The 19,838-nt window shown below is 35.9% G+C and overlaps 1 protein-coding gene across 1 annotated transcript; it reads left to right on the plus strand.

Moving 5' to 3' along the window:
* The first annotated feature begins 1,762 nt into the window (after positions 1–1,762).
* Positions 1,763–18,609, plus strand: zgc:64106 (uncharacterized protein LOC393348 homolog). The gene is made up of 6 exons (XM_056446358.1): positions 1,763–2,061; positions 3,703–3,942; positions 5,973–6,062; positions 6,152–6,340; positions 15,520–15,629; positions 17,898–18,609. Exons 1-6 carry the CDS (start codon positions 1,899–1,901, stop codon positions 18,075–18,077), a joined length of 972 nt encoding a protein of 323 aa, XP_056302333.1. The 5' UTR covers positions 1,763–1,898; the 3' UTR covers positions 18,078–18,609.
* Positions 18,610–19,838: the final 1,229 nt, after the last annotated feature.

A 19,838-nucleotide genomic window follows, 5' to 3' on the forward strand; every position in this document is an offset into this window, starting at 1 on the left:
TTTTAATTGGAAGTAGTTCTGTTTTGTTACATTGTTGTGTTTTTAGATATTTATAAAGTGTTCAAAGCCTGTAATTCTGGTTTTGTTGTAAGCTAATCTAGCATATGAAAATGTCTTGGCTGTCACATCTCATTGTATTGACATCTTCACTTTACTAAATTTTACTTAAATTGTTGTGTTTCATATATATATATATATATATATATATATATATATATATATATATAGATATATATATATATATATATATATATATATATATATATATATATATATATATATATATATATATATATAAAATGAAATATAAATATAATATTTAATGCGAAAGTGTTCAAAGCCTGGTTTTGGTTAATAATTTAGCATATAAAAATGTCTTGGCTGTCACATCTCATCTCTTTTGTGTTGTTTTATATAAAAGAGTCTGAAAAGACCAAACGACAGGCCAAACCTTTATCCTATAGAAATTTATGGTGCATTATGAAGCAAAATATAAGGTAGAAACTCCCAACTGTTGAGTAGCCAGGTACAAGTTCACCCAAAAATGAAAAATGTAATCACTCTCCCCCTCTCACCCCCCTCAACCTAAGAGAAGATATTTTGAAGAAAGCTGGAAAACAGTAACCTCTGACTACCAATGTTGAGGGTAATGCATTACAAGTAACACGAGTAACAAGTAAAGTAACCCATTACTTTAAAAAAATAAGTAATAATATTTGAGTTACTTTTTTTGAAAATGTAATGCAAGTTACTTTTTAGTTTAATTAATTAGCTTTTAAAAATTAAATTGCTGAATTAAAATTAAAGTAGTCACAATGAATCACGCAGTCCAGTTAGAGACTGTGTTCATTATTTTTGAATTATCACATCGAAGAAAAGGAAAAGGGGATCGTCTCAATGGACAGTGATTTTACCCAAGACAAATACAAAAGTAGAAAAATACATTGCTTTAAACTTTCAATAATCTGTATAAATGGCGACAGGAAGTTCTCAGATACCATTATCCTAAAATATTATTTTTTTAATGTTTTTTTTTTAAAGGTAAATAAATGTGACGGTTATTCAGTGCAGAGCTCCTCTAATTAAAAAAAGCAGAAGAAAAAACAAGGCCTTGAAAGAGAACAAGCCTCAGCCAGGGAATAAAAAGTAATGCAAAAGTAACGCAAAAGTAACATAATGCATTACTTACCATAAAAAGTAACACAACTAGTTGCCTTTTGGGGAGTAACTCAATATTGTAATGCATTACTTTCAAAAGTAACTTTCCCCAACACTGCTGACTACCATAGCAGGAAAAACAAACACTATAAGTCAGTATCGGTTTCCATCTTTCTTATAAACATCTGCTTTTGTGTTCAACGGATGAAAAGAAAAACCCTCAAACAGGCTAGTGACAAGTGAAGGGTGAGTAATTGAGGACATAATTATCAGTTTGGGGTGCGCTTTACCTTTGAGGCAATTTTACTAAGCGTATGAGTATCACAGGTATGTGAGCACTCAGCCAGAAGTAGGATTTTTCATTAATATTTCCACCTCTGGTCCTCCCACCTATTATCGCTCATGGCATTTTCTCAGTAGCACATTTGAAGATTTGAATGTATGCAGAAAGAGAAGGTTTTGGCGTTAGAATACCATTGAAAACAGAAAGAAGAGAAAGGAAAGAAAGAAAGAATATCTGGAGATAATATTAGAGTTATATCTGCAGTTTTACCCAGATACAGCCTCTGTTTACTCGTGAGTGGATGATGGGAGTAGCCTTGAAGTACTTCAGTCAGTGTATTTACAGCCTTTGCCACGCGAGAGCGCAAAGAGCGCAGTGGTCACTCGGACTATACGGTCGGCAAATCACTTAGCCTAAGTAAACCGAGGATTTTGACGAAGGCACACCGGCTCGTTAAATGAATTGGGAGTGGAGTGACTTATATTCCCATCCGTTATGGATGGTTTCATCGGTGATATTGGCTATAATCGTTCGTGCGCAACGCAAGCCGTTGTGGAACCCGCGCGCCTGTCCCGTCAGGTTAAAAGGGAAAACTGCGATTGTGACTGGAGCCAACACAGGTGAGATTAGGCTATCACTTTCACTATTTTAAATATTATTTTGTGATATTTGTACTATCGGATACACTTAAAAATATTGTTTTAATTAGTTCATGTAATGTATGCTATGTTGTTATTTACTAACATAAATAACCTAATATGAACTATACTTGTACGGCGTTAGTTTAGCACTACTGCATTATTAAAATCCAAATTCATGTTTGTTAACGTTTGTTAATGTACTGTGAGTTAACATGAACAAACAATAATCAACTTTATTTCCATTACCTAACATTAATAAGGGTGAATAAATACTGTAATGAATGTATTGTACATTGTTTGTTTATGTTAGTAAATACATTACCATCTTGATGAGCATACAATTGCAGATAAATTCCCGTTTTGTTACAAAGAGATGTGACGACAAAAACGTGTCTTATTGTAAAATGTCATTTCTATTTTCAGTTAAAGCCAATATTTGCCCAATATGTTTCACGTTTGTAGTGTGTGTCTGGAGCTATTTAGTGTGTTGGTGAAAAAAAGGAAAAGCTCAGGTGCTGAATGTTACATGTTATTTGCTGAATGAATTAAAGTTACTTACCCCTTTTATTCTCCTGTATTATCTATATTTTAATAGATACTTATAATAGATAATTATAAACGTGTAATTTTAATGAGTATATGCACACACTTACCGGCCACTTTATTAGGTACACCTGTAACAGCCAATCACATGGCAGTAACTCAATGCATTTAGGCATGTAGTCATAGTCAGACGGTCTGCTGCAGTTCAAACTGAGCATCAGAACGGGAAGAAAGGTGATTTAAGTGACTTTGAACGTGGCATGGTTGTTGGTGCCAGATGGGCTGATCTGAGTACTTCAGAAACTGTTGATCTACTGGGATTTTCATGCACAACCATCTCTAGGGTTTACAGAGAATGGTCCGAAAAATAGAAAATGTCTAGTAAGCGGCAGTTCTGTGGGCGCAAATGCCTTGTTGATGCAAACTCGGTACTAGTAAGGTGTACTTAAAGTGGCCGGTGGGTGTATACTGTATAATACAGAAATATATGAATTGAGTTCAAATTAGTGGACTAATATTGGATACAATGATAATGTGGAAATATTAGAGTTATTTTTAAAATTTCTTGACTTGTTGGTCTGAAACTTGACACAGGGTATTTTTTAAAACACACTTTTTTGTTGTGTTTGTAAATAAATTAAGATATTGAATTAATCTCTTTAAAGAGGTTCAAATATCCCATTGAGATTTAAATTGAAATGATCATTGGGCATATGGCATGAGCTAAACTGAAGTTTAATAGACTATTTTATAATGACCTTTACAAAAATCAAGCATGGTTTTACTACAAAAAAAGAGGCAAAATAACCACAAACGAATAGCAACGTGCATTCATAAATTAGCTGTGGTTTATCAACACTAACTGCAGTTTATCCAAGGTAATAAATCAGTGATTATACAAATAAGTGTCCTAAAATATGTTTGCTATTTTAATAAAACAATGCTTTGTTTCCCTGGGGGAAAAAGAGAGTTGGCATGTGGGGCTCTATTGCACAAGTCAAAATAATTCTAGTCATACTCACATTCTTCTTGTTCAAAAGTTGTGTCAATAATCTCCTGTTTTTATCTCTAATGTAGGGATCGGCAAGTTCATTGCCCTTGACTTTGCCCGTCGCGGGGCTCGGGTGATTCTGGCCTGTCGCAGCGAGGCTCGTGGAACTGCAGCGCTAAAAGAAATCAGAGAAAGCACTGGAAACCATGATGTGCACCTGCGCCTGCTTGACACCTCCTCCATGGAGTCTGTCCGGAAGTTTGCTGCACAGATATTGGAGGAAGAGAAGGAATTGCACATCTTGGTCAATAATGCTGGGGCCTCAGGTGAAACTGCCTGTTCTTTCAAGAGCTTTTCATACTGGGCTTAAAGGAATAATTAAAAAATAATAATAATTCAGCACATAATTTACTCACACTCAAGCCATCCTTGATGTAAATGACTTTCTTCTTTCAGATGAAAACTGTCAGAGTCATTTAAAATTTTTTCCTAGCTCTTCCATGCTGTATAAGGGTGTTGAGTGGCTCTTTATTTGAAGTTTAAAAAGCGCACATCATCAAAATTACACATCTCTTATAAAGGAGATTGATGTGTTTTTGTGTTAAAAAGGTTTCACTTTTTTAAATTTTATACTCAAATCACTGATTTTCAGCTGTTGAATGCACATTCTTCTTTTCGAACGTGCAACGTCAGGCCTGACTTAAGGATTTTCCTCTTTAAGGATTTAAAGTGGAAAAGTTCCTGTTGAATCCTGACATGTTGAAGGAAAGCAGGTCAACTGGTGTGAATATCTTTTGTACATTTATTTTTTTATACAATTATTGTAGTGTATTCAGGGAAGACTTGACAGAACTAATGTAAACATTAGGTAAATAGGTTGCATGCCATGTTGGTCCACATATGCTGCTATACTGTAAATCTAAGTTGAGCCTACTCAAATGATTTGAGAAAAGTGATTCCCTCAGTTTGTTTGAGTAATGGGAAATCGACAACTCAATTAATTGAGTTGACCAAATGTGGTCTCTTCATTGAATTAACCTAAATGTTTAAGTACAGATAACTTAAAATGGCTAATAGACTAAACTTCCAAAATTTTCAGCTTTTATATTCTTTACTTACCAACTGACCCACAAGGCCGTTTATATCAAAGTTGATATTTAGCCGCACCATGTTGGTGTTTCGTAACATCAAATTTTTACGAGGTGGGTTGTTAGCCCAACGCTCAACCCCCAACCTGGAGGACTAGGACATACACACATAAATACGTACAATTTAACATACCCAGTTCACCTATAGCGCATGTCTTTGGATTTGTGGGGAAAATCACCTGGAGGAAACCAATGCAAGCACGGGGAGAGCATGCAAACTCTACACGGAAATGCCTACTGACCCAGCTGGGACTCAAACCAGTGACCTTCTTGCTGTAAAGGCAACAGCACTGCCCAGAGTATATAAGCATTCAGGGGCGTAGCAACTGGGGGGGACAGGGGCATACGTCCCCCTCACTTTTAGTACCATACCATTTAAAAACAGGTGATTAATTATATTAACGTAAACTTTTGGATCACATTCAGCTGTGCCCACCACTTTTGAAATGTCCACTATGCCCCTGTAAGCATTTAAATATCTATGAAGTAATTTAACTTTTTTCTTTCGTCAGATGAATTCAGGTAGTGCCTCTGTCCTGCTGCGCTTCAGTAAAATTTAGCATCACAAGCAAAATGACCAGCTTGTGTCATATAATATATAGACAGAATTTCAAGCGCAACCAATCATTTTAAACAGAGACATGGTGAATTGTTTAAATACATTAAAATGTGAAGCTCAGAGAACTTAAAATATGAATTAAACGTTTTTTTTTCTGTCTAATGAGTAAGTTAAACACACCTGTTTAAGCTTTGATGCCAAAACTTGGTATTTTAAGTAATGTCAAGTTATATTAACTTCATATCTTTAGTAATGACAACAGCAGGGTTTACAGTGTAGGAGCCTTGACCCGGCACTCAAAAAAACGACATTTGTTCTTTGTTCAAACTACTTATTTAAAATGAGCTGAAACAACAAAATGCTTAAGGTTTTTAGGGGTAACTTAATTTATTTATGTTCAATCCACTTTTAAAAATAATAAGTTAACTTAATTCTTTCATGTTGTCCCAGCATTGTTTACAGTGGGGGACAGTAAATCTTCAGCATGTGAATGTTCAGAATTATTTGTTAACCCATTAAATTATGAGCGATTATTTGAAATCTGACGAATAATTCTGTACCTAGAGTTTAAAATGATTCAGTGTTGTCTATTTCAAGTGTGAAAAGCCCTTCCTTCTCTCAAAAACTCATGATATGTTCTTACCTACAGGCTTACCCATACAGATCACTGCTGATGGGTTGGAAATCACATTTGCAACCAACCACGTTGGACCATTCCTGCTCACCAGTTTGCTTTTAGGTCAACATCCCTAATGTTTATGCTTTCGTTCTAAACTCATCTGGAGGTAACTCACATAAATGACACCCTTTCTTTTCTTTGTTGCACAGACCTTTTAAAGAAATCAGCCCCGGCTCGCATCGTAAATGTTGCATCTGCGATGCACCGGAGAGGTGAGGTGGACTTCGCCCATTTCCATGGGGAGAAACTAAACCATGGGGTGAATCGTGTGTACAACCACACCAAGCTGCACAATGTCATCTGGACAAACGAGTTGGCACGCAGGCTTCAGGGCACAGGTTCGCAAACTAAAACCACATTTGGTCATTGCCAATAGCCTAATGGTTAAGTGCGCTGACATATACAACTGAGATGCTCACAGAAACCCGAGATCGATTAGCTCGAGGTCCTTTGCTGATCCTGTTCTGCTCTCAATGCTCCCCACACTTTCCTGTCTCTACTCTATTGTCCTAACAATAAAGCTAAAAAAGGAGTTATTAAAAAGTCCCTTTAAGGCAGGGGTGTCCTGAACCTGAACCAGCTAATCAAGCTCTTACTAAATATACTAGAAACTTCCTGGCAGGTATGCTGAATCAAGTTGGAGCTAAACTCAGTAGGACACCGGCCCTCCAGGCCCGAGTTTGGACACCCCTGCTTTAAGGCAAGTCATTTCACTTGGTGGCCATCTTTGACATGCCTCTCGTCCACTGTGCTCAGGCATTCTGTTTGAATGGGGAAACATCAAACTCCCCAAAATTGCTTGCTATGCTCACGATTAAGGTTCATATTAGGAATCACCAATAGAATTAAACCACAACTGTCTCTTTAGTTAATTTCTAAATGTTCGAATTACACAAAATCTGCAGAAACACACGTCTTGTCCGAGCCCCTCCCCCGGAGAATCATCAGTCTATAGTGATCGCTTATTGGCTCCTGTACTAGTAGGCGGGGCTTTATTCACCATATTGATTATGCACTTTTCCCCAATCAAAACTATACGAATGACATGTCTTGTGCATTCTATAGTCTAGTCTACCCACTTTATTGGGTACAACCTTGTTCCAGGTTGGACCACCATTTGCCTTCAGAAATCTCCTAATTTCACAAAGTCAGATTTTTTTGACTTCCTATTTTAAAATTATACAATTTCACATCACTAACTACCCATTATAATGTATTTTTCTCCATTGTGTGAATCATTATTAAAGTGCAATTGCTGAAACCGCAGATTCAGCCTATGACAAAGCAAATACAAATTTTATTTACATAACCCATTTTATGGTTTCTAGTAAAAAAACATAAATTAGAATTACAATCAGTCATGAAAAAACCTGATCGCTGCACTGCTAGTTTTGAGGTTGTTGTTAAGGATTGAGTTGGATTGAGGTGATACTACAGCTCCACTCTACATCCAAATGTATGCTGGTAGCACAATCTGATAGGTAGCGTATTTCATCATATAAACAAGCTAACTACTTTAGGAAGGGGCGGATGGAAAATATGACCGGGTAGGAAAAATCGACAGAACACCCCAGCATGAACTATTAGAGTTGGCTGGATCCATTCTATCATGCTGTTTACACTTAATTCTGACACTCATCAGTCTAAGTAAGGTTTTTGCTATGTTCTGCTCTTAAGAAGGCATCTTCACATACACAACTGGCTGCCATCCCTCAGATTTTCTTTTTCTTTTTTTTGTAAACCATTCTCTGTAAACAGTAGAGATAATTGCGGGTTAAAATCCCATTGTATCAGCAGTTTCTAAAATATGCCAACTCATTTGGCATCAACAACCATGCCACATTCCAAGTCTTAAATCTGTTTTTACTATTCTGATGCTTGTTTTGGACTTCAGCAATTCTTCATGTCTACATGCCTAAATGCATTGAGTTGCCACCACATGGTTGGCTGGTTAGATGTATACATTAACATTTGAACCTGGTGTACCTTTTTAAAAGTAGCTACCCAGCAAGCATTTTTGTTTTTAAAAGATGTCTAATAGACATCTAAACCTAGTTGTCTTGGCTAAAACAAGGCTAAACTTGGGCTGTCAGTGAAAATCCAATAGCCGTCTAAGAAATAAACAGAAATAAATGACTACACATATAAAGTCTGTCTAATCTGTCTATTTAACAGCTAGTCTAGTTTTGGGCTATTCTTAGATGTCTATTAGATTTTCACTGACAGCCCAAGTTTAGCCTTGTTTAAGCCAAGCTGTCTATGTTTGGATGTCTATTAGACGTCCATTAAACACATAATTGTTTGCTGCGTATATCCATGCATTATATACAACTTCACTTTTGTTGAATTTGCTTTGATAAAACACAATCTACCAAAGACGAACCGTCATAGGTCTCATGCAATTTACAGATCTTTCATTATCTCGTTTGTCAATGAGCAAAGCTAATGATAAACCAAATGACGCAAAGCTGAAAGATTTTCTCCAGTCTTCATTGTCACATGAAAGTGTGGAAATCCTTATAACATGCTTCTCATGAATCATTTCTTAACTTCATCAGTTGCTCTGCTGTTTTAAATTGTTAAATTTGACAAATTATGGGGGTGGTCGACTATGATATCATATTTTAAACTTTAGTTCATGAGTAAAGCAGCTGTGTGAACATAAACAACATCTCTAAAGGCGCTCAAAGTTCAATCCAAAGGGAAGGGGACATTGGATTTTACAGAGTTAGCTTGGCAAAGCCTACAGTGAATGAAGTTTGGGGACTGCAAAAAAATGCATCCGTTCTACTAAGATCACAATCGCTTCAGGTTACGCATATTCACCAAGAGCACACACCCTGCAGCGAAGGGGCGTGGTCAGAGGCGCTGTAATGTTATAGCAGAGAAAGGTCAAATGTCATCCAAACGCTGCTATTTCCACAGAGCTTCTTCTGTTTCTGTATTTAGGATTCCAAAGGACACGACACAAAGAGGGAAGTGCTTACAGTTTAATTTTAATTGTGTTCCAGAGATTTATAAAAAAAAAGATATACAGCTAGTATGACAAAGAAGGGCTTCCAGAATCTCTCTCATTTCAATGCTGGATTCGGCTGAAACTCCTCAAAGAAGGAGCAGCTCCAACCATAATAGAAAAACCTGTGGACTGTGAGCCACAAACTGTAAGTATTTTAATTGTTAAAATTAATCTATTACATGCACAGTTTCTAGCATTAACGGTATATTGTAGCAAGGATGTAAACAACGGGAAAGGCTGTTTGGCACAGTTAATAATTTTGCTACAAATTCCTATTTATCCGTCAAACCCCTTTAAACAGCCACAATCTTCACCAGTGCTGCAGTGTCTCTCTATGCGGCTGTTTTGAGTGAACGTTTTATATAACATACATGCGCTCATCATTTTCTGTCTGATTCAGGCTCACACTGACCACGTTTACATGCACTGTAAAAAATTTCTTGTTAAATTAACAGTAAGTTACTGACAACAATTATCCAGTAGCTGCTGTATTTCATAAAACAGTAAAATTACTGTAACACTAATTACAATAGTATTACGTTTACTGTAAAATGTAATACAGTAAAAAAAAACTACAGTAAAACGATGTATTACATTTTACAGTAAATGTAATACTATTGTAATTAGTGTTACAGTAAAAAAAACAAAAGTAAAATGATGTAACACTAATTACAGTAGTAGTATACATACTGCAAAACTGAAAACAGTATTTTACTGTACATTTTTACCGTTCAGAACTACGGTATTTTAACGTTACTTTGATTATTACTGTAAAGTATTTTACAGTTATTCAATTGTATTTTATTTAATGGTGCTACTTTATAATGAGTAAAAATTCAACAACTTTTATTGTGAAGTTAAAGTTTGTTTCTTTTATTTTTCTTGTATTTCTTGAACAGTTAAAATAACACTTTGTGTAAACCATGCTAAAACAGTAGCAATAATTTTAAATAATAGAGTAACATAACACTAAAGAACAATTGATAATTAAAACCGGTCAACAATTAATGCATCAATAATTATTACAATTTTAAAAACAGGTGAAAATACTGCTGCAAGACAGAAAAAGATGAAGGCCAAATAATGTTGTGGAAAAGAGAAAGTGAAGCAGGGTAGCAGCACTTCTGATGATCCTGCAAAAATGACAAGCAAAATCAATCACTGGAGAAAAACTAATCATCCCTCAAACGATTTGATTCAGTCAATAACGAAACACCGCGCTGCTGTTTTATATATATTAAACACCGTTTTTTTATCGTTTTTGTTGGCGAAATACAGTTTGGTGTCAATTCACAATTACACTTCCCTGGATTTAAGAGGGGTTAACACATAGTTCAGTCTGACCTTATAAGGCTACATTTTTAAAAATAAATAAATAAATAAAATAATGTAATTTAACATGACTAATGTTAAGTACTTTTAAGCTTTTAACACGTATAAATCCATTTCTAACTTACAAACAAGATTACGTTAAAGAACATGAAAGCCGTGGGTGATTTTTTTAAAATAATGCTAATGATAAGTTTCTGACGTTTGGTTTGCATAAAACAAAGTAATCACTAACCATTTATTTTTGGCAAAATCTGCCAAGAGGTGCAGCGACACCACAAAATGTGTTAAAGTGTACTTATTATACTTAATTATACTATTATTTTTATTTTAGTAATATTATTAAATAATTACTTAATAATTAAAGTGTAATTATTATTTTTACAGTACTGTGACAGTTGGGTTCAGGGTTGGAGTGGGAGTAGATGTTAAAAAAAATGTTATTCGGTAATTTGACAGATAGCATAAATAATACTCGGTACACCATCCCCCCCCCCCCGCCCCCCCCAACCCCCACATCCCCCGCATCCCTCCTCGCTCTTCAGACCTTGTCAAATGGGACTCTGCAAAATAAATCATGAAACTCTGACCAATGTGAGGAGAGTTTACTCACACATGACTTGTTTTAGCTATTTTGGTCCGTTTAGAAACTTTGCCATGTGAAAGCAGACAGCACGAAAAACAAAGAGCAACAATGTAACAATTTTAATTCCTGTTTTGGAACAAATGAATCGATTCACAGGTGTGAAAGCACTCTTAGTCATAACGACTACGTGAAGACAAGAGCTTACCTTAACATTAACTTTAAAGGTTAACGTTTAACTTTTCATGGTGACTTCATCTCAGTGTTGTGCTGAAATAGAGAATGCAGTTAACACTAAGTTAAAGTTAACAGAACATTACCTTTTTTTCAGGTAACGTTACTATGGTCAAAAACTCACTCAGGATAAACTCACTGCATCTAATACCTCACAAACACTACAATCACCGTCTGGCGTCTGTTATTTCAAACCATTTGTTAACGAATAACGTGACATAAGAACCTACAACTAAAGCTACTTGGTTAATTCTTTTGAATTACACACACTACACAGAAATATATATAAAGCAATCCTTTGACAGAATTTGACATTTAAACACTTACCAAGGATGAATCCACCGAAGACGACGGGTGGATTTGAAATGCAGGCAGCCGTTGCCTGAAAGTCAAGTCGAGTTGGCTCGGTTTTATGAATCGGCTCCCCTAGTGAACAGTAAAGAGTCGAATCCGCCTAAAACCGATTCCTTTTTGTATAATATTGTAAGACATAACAAAATGATTCATTACTATTTAGTTATACTGCTCGGCCACATGCATTTTATACACTAATTATACACTAACTGCATATTGATGAATGTGCTTGTGAACATGTGTGATAAAATAATTCCCAAGCAAATGGTTCAATCCGACTCAGTGTCACGCGAGTGCTGAATCGAACCAGTGAAAAAGTGATATTGATTACGAAATAAAATTGTTTTTTTCACTTTACCAGCAAAAATATTACAAATATCTGACGTTAACAATAAGAATAAAGTTCGTTTAGAGTGTTTTGAGAATTAAATTTTTTTTCACAGAATTCAATTCAAACCAACAAGCAAATAGTAATGGCGGATGAGAAAACCCAGATATTATTATAAATATTCCGTTTAATATGTCATGAAATGAAGTTTTACAGTTTTTCATGCGAGAATGTAGTTCTTCCAAACTCAAATCTGTGGTTTATTTATAAAGGTTGTGTGTAATTTTAAGCTTGCTTTGCCGATAGCGGACCTCCAGGGGGTGACGGCGATCATCACCCATGTATACGCCGAGACCATGCTTTAATGGGCTAGACATTATTGAGACTTGCCCCTGTCTTAGATGGCTCTATAATGAATGTTTTATGAAATTAAGTTTTAAACGTTTTTCATGAATGTAGTTGTTTTAAACTCAAGTCTGTGGTTTATTTATAAAGATAGTGCCTATTTTAAAATGTTTTGAAATTGCGGAGACATGTGACCTCCATAGTGATGACGGGCGCCCAATCCTCATGAATCCGTCTAAAGCAGGCTGGTCATTCTGACATTCACACAGACTTTGAAATTATTCTTTGGTTTCATAAATCATTTACTTTTGTTCCAATTTACGTTTTGGTTAAGCACAAAGTTATGTTCATTAAATATTATTTAATTTTCCATGTCAACCTTATAAAATTAAATCAAGTTGCAGTACAACCAAAAATGGAAAACTAGGGGGCAGTTTAATGGTTATTTGTTTTTAATGATTAATTCACAACACCATAGCACTGAACAGTCTGAAGAAAACTGGTTAGTTTATTTACTTCACAAAATAATTTGTCAAAAAAAAACCAATAATCATAATAATATATAGTGTGTGTGGAGTTTTTCATGGTCATTTGCAGTACTGTATTTATATAGAGTAACTATTTAGATACTGATTTTTTCCCAAAACTCATTGAAAAATCTACAGTAACATACTGTTAACCATGTACACAGTGTGGAATTGTTGAGAATACATTATTATATTGTAAAAACAACAATATATACAGTAACACACTGTGCACAGTTTATACAGTAAGAAACTGTTGAGAAATGCTGTATAATACTGTGAAAACAACAGAAATCGTTTACAGTTTGGATATCAGTAATCAAATTATTTGCCTTAATCTAATTAAGACAATAATAAGATTAAGGTGTTTACATGAGTTGCTTTTTGAATGTTTCTTTCATGATCTCGTCTTACATGTTATAGCGCATAATTCGATTAACGTCATTGCATCACCACGATATCCACATTTCCTCCGGAGTTATATGTAATTTCGGCTGTTTCATTTATAATTACTTGACTTTAACTGCAGTTTGGCATTTTCACTTTTCATGCACACCCCCTGTGACAAACGAGATATTGGATGCGTATATATGAACTGCTGTTTTAACGGAAGTTCATACCGCATGCTGAATGGAAGAAAAAATTTACGATACAGGTGTCTGTGGTCTGCACTGACTCAGTAGGTGCAAAGAGTGTCAAACAGCCATGTGTGTTTGTGTGTGTGTGTGTGTGTGTGTGTGTGTGTGGACTATCCTGTCGAAAAATGCGGCGAAAAGTCCTACATGACAGTAATAGTTCGATTAAAGGGGTGGTCCAGAACGTAATTTTAAGGCTTGGTTGTGTTTATAAGATGCAAAGCAATGTGTGTTCATGTTTCACTTGAAGGAAATTATGTAATTTTTTCATAAATCTCACTTTGATTATATACAGCTACTCAACTAACATGAAAACGACTGATATATTTCCTATTTCCTCTGACAGGCCCGCCCTCAAGTGACTGATTGGTCTTGTGTCATAATGTGCTGCGATTGGCAGAATGGTGCCATTGTGTGTGTGTGCGTGTGTATACTATGAACTATCTGTAACACGAGAAGCGCATGTGCGCGGGAGCGATGTTTATTTTTCTCTCATGCTCGGATTAAGTCATTTTCTGTGGTGACGCTGGTGACAGAAGAGTAAAGCACAAGTTGTGAGATGCGACCTGTGTGAGCCTTGATTGATTTTTTTGCTGCTACACACCAGTTAGGGGAGCTCTCCTGTATTTTTTTTAACCAACGCGTTACACGGCGTCTTTCACATATATCCGGAATATGCCTGTGTAAGTAACATGAATCGTTCACATATCTTTTGCGACTTCGTTAGTTGTAAAACGCATGGAAAAGCTGCCTAAAGAGAATCAAAGCAAAGGCGCGCACACACATAGAGAAAGAGAGAGGCTGCACGTGCCCGCGAAGTGTGTGTGTGTGTGTGTGTTTGTGTGTTTGTGTGTTTATAGCAGTTTGACTGATGAATATGAATTTGTAGCTAAATCGTTAGCGGTGGCGAACAGCATTTCCCGTTGTTTACATCTTTGCTACAACATACCGTTAAGGCTAGACACTGTACATGTCATAATCAATTTTAACAAATAAAAGCACTTACAGGTCGTGGCTCAGCGTTACAGCATCTGCTTGTAGCTGCTCCATCTTTGAAGAGATTTAAACGGAATCCAGCACTGAACTGGGAGAGATTCTGGAAGCTGTTTTGTCAAATCATGCTTGCTATGTATTTTATAATTCTCTGGAACATAATTAATCTTGAACTATAAGCACTTCTGTCTTTGTGTCGTGTCCTTTGGAAGCCCAAACACAGAAACAGAGTAGCTCTGTGGAAATAGCAGGACAGCATTTTCTCCCTCTGCTGTAACATTACAGCACCTCTGGCCACGCCCCTCAGGTGCGCAGTGTGTGTGCGCGGTAAAAGTACGTTTGTGATCTCATAAGGCCCGGAAGTATTTTTTTGTAGTCCCCAAAAATCGTTCATTGTAGGCTTTGCTAAGCTAACTCTGTAAAAACCAAGGTCTCTCTTTGCATTGAACTTTGAGCATTTTACATTCAGAGATGTTGTTTATGTTCACACAGCTACATTACACATCAACTAAAGTTTAAAATATGATATCATAGTGGACCACCCCTTTAAGGTGTTTACATCTGTACTGCACTTTAATAATGCGACTAAAATCGGCATACTCCACATCAGATTTTTCATCAGGTCGATTATGACCTTAATCTGATTAAATTAATCAAAAATCTCGGTTTACATGGTAGACTCTTAATCAGATTATTGTCTTAATCAAATTAAAATTGAATTATTGGTGTCCATGTAAACTTACTCACTGATGCTGCTACACTGAGTATTTATATAGCAGGTGCATGCTAGTGACTGGACGTGATGCTTCCTGGTGACATGGAGCCGATCCACAAATCACAGCACATTATGTTAGCTGACTAATCAGAGCCTCTTGAGCGTGGGCTTTCGGAGGAACTATGAAATATGAAAGTCGTTTCATGTTAGCTGAGTATCTGTATTTAATCAAAGTAAGATATTTGAAAAAATAATGGGATTTTCTACAAATGAAGCACGAGCACACATTGCTTCGTATTTTATAAACACAACTAAGCCTTAAAAATACACTCTGGATCACCCATTTAACCCCAAACAACAAGGTTTTTGTATGACTGTCATTATATTGTTGAAAAGAAAGCATTTAATGTTGATAAGATGAGCAATGTTTTCAATTAAAGCATGGTTTTTGTGTGTTTCAGGAGTGACAGCAAATTCTTTGCATCCGGGTGTAGTTATGACAGACGTGATGAGGAACTATAACTTCATTTTACGATTACTCTTCAACGTGATTGGCTTTTTCTTCTTCAAAGTGAGTCAGAGTTTAATCCGATAACACTAAACAATATGCAGCATCTGATTGCTTCCTGCCTAGTTATCTGGAACTGACTGAATTGTGTAGTTGGGGCATCACATGTCTTACTGTTAGTTTATTGGAACAAGATCACAGGCATTCCATTTGTTCATTTTCCAAGTATAGATCTACAAGGTTAGTTTAACACTAATTGCTTACAAAGAATGGGTAAGGGAGACGCAGTGACTGAGAAGCAGAAATGGCATAGTTTCTTGCAAGGGAAACAAAACTTGAAAGAATTGTTGGGTAAACTACCAACCTCTTGTTACATGACTATTGACCCTTTTCACATTTCTGGGTGAATTAGAAGGGATACAGCTATAGATATGCACATTAATATAGCATAATCTTGACCCAGCGCACCCTCCATAATGTAAAACCACTGTAATAACTCGGTATAAAATGCATTTTATAACATCTTCGTATTGATAGACGACGTCAAACATTCAGCCCAAATGCTCCTGAGAGACCTAAACATATCAAATTTTCCTTAGGCTATATGACACTTAGGTAATTCTCCTTTATTTAGGAGAATAATTTAAGGATGTTGCGTATTATTTGGTTATTTTAAGTAAAGGAAACCGTTAAGAGTTTTAGGACATAAGAGCAATAAGATATAGGCTATAGCTCAGCTCAGTTGCGCTCAGCAGCTATCCACAAATAAAGCTCTCCATTAAAATTTTACCATGTCATATCATATAAAATCATAATCATTTGTTTAAGGACATATTTTTACGTGCACTTTTCCCCAACCTGTTTGTAAAGCAGCGCTGCAGGACTGGATGACAGGAAAGAAAGTTTCTGATGGTTTCACAAAAATGCTCTGTTTGCACGATTTGATTAATATCATCATTTCCAAATACTTTATAAATAATATTTCAAAACTCTTCTGTTGTTTATTGTTTTTAGAAAATATCTCAAATCTTTTATTCAGATGGGCCTTTGTAAAATGAAAGTTTAAAATGGCTTGGAAATGATTTCATTTATTTGTATATACCTACATTGTTATAGCTTTTGTTTGTTTTATATTGGTTTATTTATTTAATGTGATTTTATTATATCTAATATTTGTAATTCTTTAAATGATTTCAATATAGCTTTTAATATAGGCTATTCAATATAGGCTATTTTATCTAGATATGACACTATTGTTTTGAGCCTACAAAATTGGACACGTAATGTGTAAAGTTTTATGTCTCTCTGTTTTATTCATATTTTGTATTATCTCCAAAATAAAGAAATAAGAAAGAAAGAAAGAAAGAAAGAAAGAAACCCAGCCGCTCACGGCATCAACAGAGCTGTGAAGTGAGCGCTCTTTCGCCCGGTCTCTCACACCCGCATCTATACATGCATGGTTCATGCACAAACACACCTTTTAAACTTGTCAAAAACTCTCGACAACTTCAAATTACTGCTGCTGTGTCTTTAATGTAGTGTAAAGATTATTATGCATATAAAGATTATATAAATTAAATCTAGGTTATACTTAATTATTTTATGCAACAGCCTTACATTTAAAAGGGACACATAAAAGCGACGATATGCAAAAAAAAAACTAGTCTATAAGGTGTTTTATGGAGTAGCCTATCTTAAACTGACCAGCTAATAGTTTTTTTCCTTTATTTATTTACTTATTTTGGTGCATGTACTCCTGTGTGATCGGAAAACTAGCGGAATGGCGGCATGCCATCTTTACGACAAAGTCCGCCTCTCCTTTCACTCCACCTCTTTGGCCCAAGGTATTCGGCGGGCTGAAAAAGGCCGGCCACAGGTCCCGAGGAAGCCCGCTTTGGCCCGTTCAGGCTACGGAAGTGACCGTGAAAATGCGACTCGCCCTGGCTCGCCCTGGCACGCTCACTTTAGGCGTGATAGTGGAAACGTGGCTATTGTAAGAAAGCGCCTGGTGCAAATGTGCAAAAACTGATGCAAGTGTCAGTAAAAGTGTCAGAGAAGAAAGAGTGTTTTCTACAGGTGGTCTGTCAGGCCCACTCACCTGTGTGAGACACACTCAGAATTTCTTAATGTTTTAAGATTGTGATGTGGCGGGGGGAAAGAAGAGGGGGTCTTGGTTTTGTTCACAAGGTTTCAGATGATCGCGGAAGAGATTGCTTTTAGTTGTCATTAGAATGAAACTTGTCAACGTTTTAACAAACACATTCATTTAGGAACATTTAACAGAACTTGTTTCTCATGCATTGACTTGATGTACATTTTTTTCCACCTCAGACTGCAGAGGAGGGAGCGTTCAGTCCAATATACTGTGCAGTGGCAGAGGAAAATGAAGGAATAACAGGGAAATACTTTGACAGTGACTGTTCCCTGGTGCTGCCAGCACCTCCTGCCAGAGATCTTGCTCTTGGAGTGAAGGAATATGAGTTCTGTGAGAGACTGATTGCTAAACCGTAAACACATTGTTCACCGAGAATGATCTTTTCCATAATGAACAGCTCAAATGTGGCAATTTAATAGCTTTGTAAGGAACACACTGCAGTATCTAGTTGCTGCAGCTGCTTCTGATTATTGTAGCTCTGCTCGTTTTCTAGAGCAGAGCCACCCAGTAAGGTGGTTGTATTTGATGTTACCTAAGCAATGTGATTAGTCTTTTTCAAACTTATCAAAAATCAGAATGAAGGAGCGCTGTATTAATGTAATGTAAAAAGAGCACAGTCCGGTTCAAGAAGTAAAAAAACTGACATTTTCTCCTAAGAAAACTTGATTTTTAACATTTACTGTTAACATTTTGAAGGAATTTGTGAAGTTGTTAATTGTTTGTATAAGCTTTTGTTGACTCATCTGTTTGCATTGATTTAACTTTTTTAAACAAAATGTTTAATGGAAGAATTCGTGCCAAAGAACTACATTGTCCATCTGCCATGAATCGCTGCTAAAGAAATGATGTATTCACTCTTTAAACACGTTAAAAGAATACATAGCACAATACATGTGTGTGTGTGTATTTTGTGGTCATTTTTATAGATACATCCAGCAATTTAAATAGTTTATATTTCTAGGTCAGTTTTTTACACTGCTGGATCATTTGCATTGCTTCATGAGATTTTTTTGTATCTTGGTTTTGTATCTAATGAGTTACAAAGTAATTAGTTACTTTAAATAAATTAATTTCTACAGAAAATTTTATATTAGGGATTACTTTTCATTTTTAGGTCATTTGATTACAGTTACCTTAAGTGCCTTAAATAATGTATATAAATTCAGCAGTTCTGTATAAATCAATTCACATAAGCAGAGTACTTTAACACATATATTTTGCAGAATAACTAAAGGTAATTCATTCATTTATTCATTCATTCATTGTCCTTCAGCTCAGTCTCTATTTCAGAGGTTACCACAGTGGAATAAACTGCAAACTATTCCAGTATATGTTTTATGCAGTGGATGCCCTTCCAGCCACAACCAGGGCTTAATTTGTGCCAGAACAAGCTGGAACCGGCACCTCATTTTAGATTTCCCTCCTCAAACGCGCCCCCGTTCTCTAGGATCTTTAGTGACTCTCTAACCCTCTCTTTGCTGTCATCGTCCGTGACACAAACCCAACACCAAACACCCCCCCCCCCCTCTATTCCCCATCGTGCGCGACAACATCCAGAAAATGAATGAATGAATGAAAGAGTATCTAATATCAGCCAACACACATTTTAAACATTTGGGATTTGAGAATATTTTTGATTGATTTGAGAATTTTTATTGATTTATTTTTGTCCAGCAAGGAAGTGTTAAATCACATATTTAGCATGGAAACATTGCTTACATTGTTTCAAAATCATATCTCTGTTGTTAACTTATCTCTTTCAAATAAATACTCTTCTATTTAACTTTAAATGCATTAAAGAGTCCCGAAAATACCAAGAAAGATTTCTTGAGCACTAAATCAGCATGTAAGAATGTTTTTTAAAGGATCGTGTGACACTCAAGACTGGAAAACTGATGTTAAAATCGGATAAATGACACATTTACTGTATTTTTGATCAAATAAAGGCAGCCTTACTGAATTTTACAGACTTGCTTTAATGTTTAAAGCCTTTTGTGAAATAAAATGTAAAGCCTGAATGAATTTACCCTAAGCACTGGTATATTAAATCACAATTATTGTTAGTTCTGGTAAAACTGTAATAGAAGGATGGGTATTTACAAGGTATTTAAATGATA

Source organism: Danio aesculapii, chromosome 21 (genome assembly GCF_903798145.1).
Source record: "Danio aesculapii chromosome 21, fDanAes4.1, whole genome shotgun sequence".
In the NCBI taxonomy this organism is placed as follows: domain Eukaryota; kingdom Metazoa; phylum Chordata; class Actinopteri; order Cypriniformes; family Danionidae; genus Danio; species Danio aesculapii.

Excerpts from the sequence above, each read along its gene's own strand:
- zgc:64106 (XM_056446358.1), top strand. The coding sequence starts at position 1,899 with ATGAATTGGGAGTGGAGTGACTTATATTCCCATCCGTTATGGATGGTT. Across the intron at positions 6,341-15,519 it reads ACGCAGGCTTCAGGGCACAG|GAGTGACAGCAAATTCTTTG; the intron begins GTTCGCAAACTA and ends TGTGTGTTTCAG. Across the intron at positions 15,630-17,897 it reads TTGGCTTTTTCTTCTTCAAA|ACTGCAGAGGAGGGAGCGTT; the intron begins GTGAGTCAGAGT and ends TTTCCACCTCAG.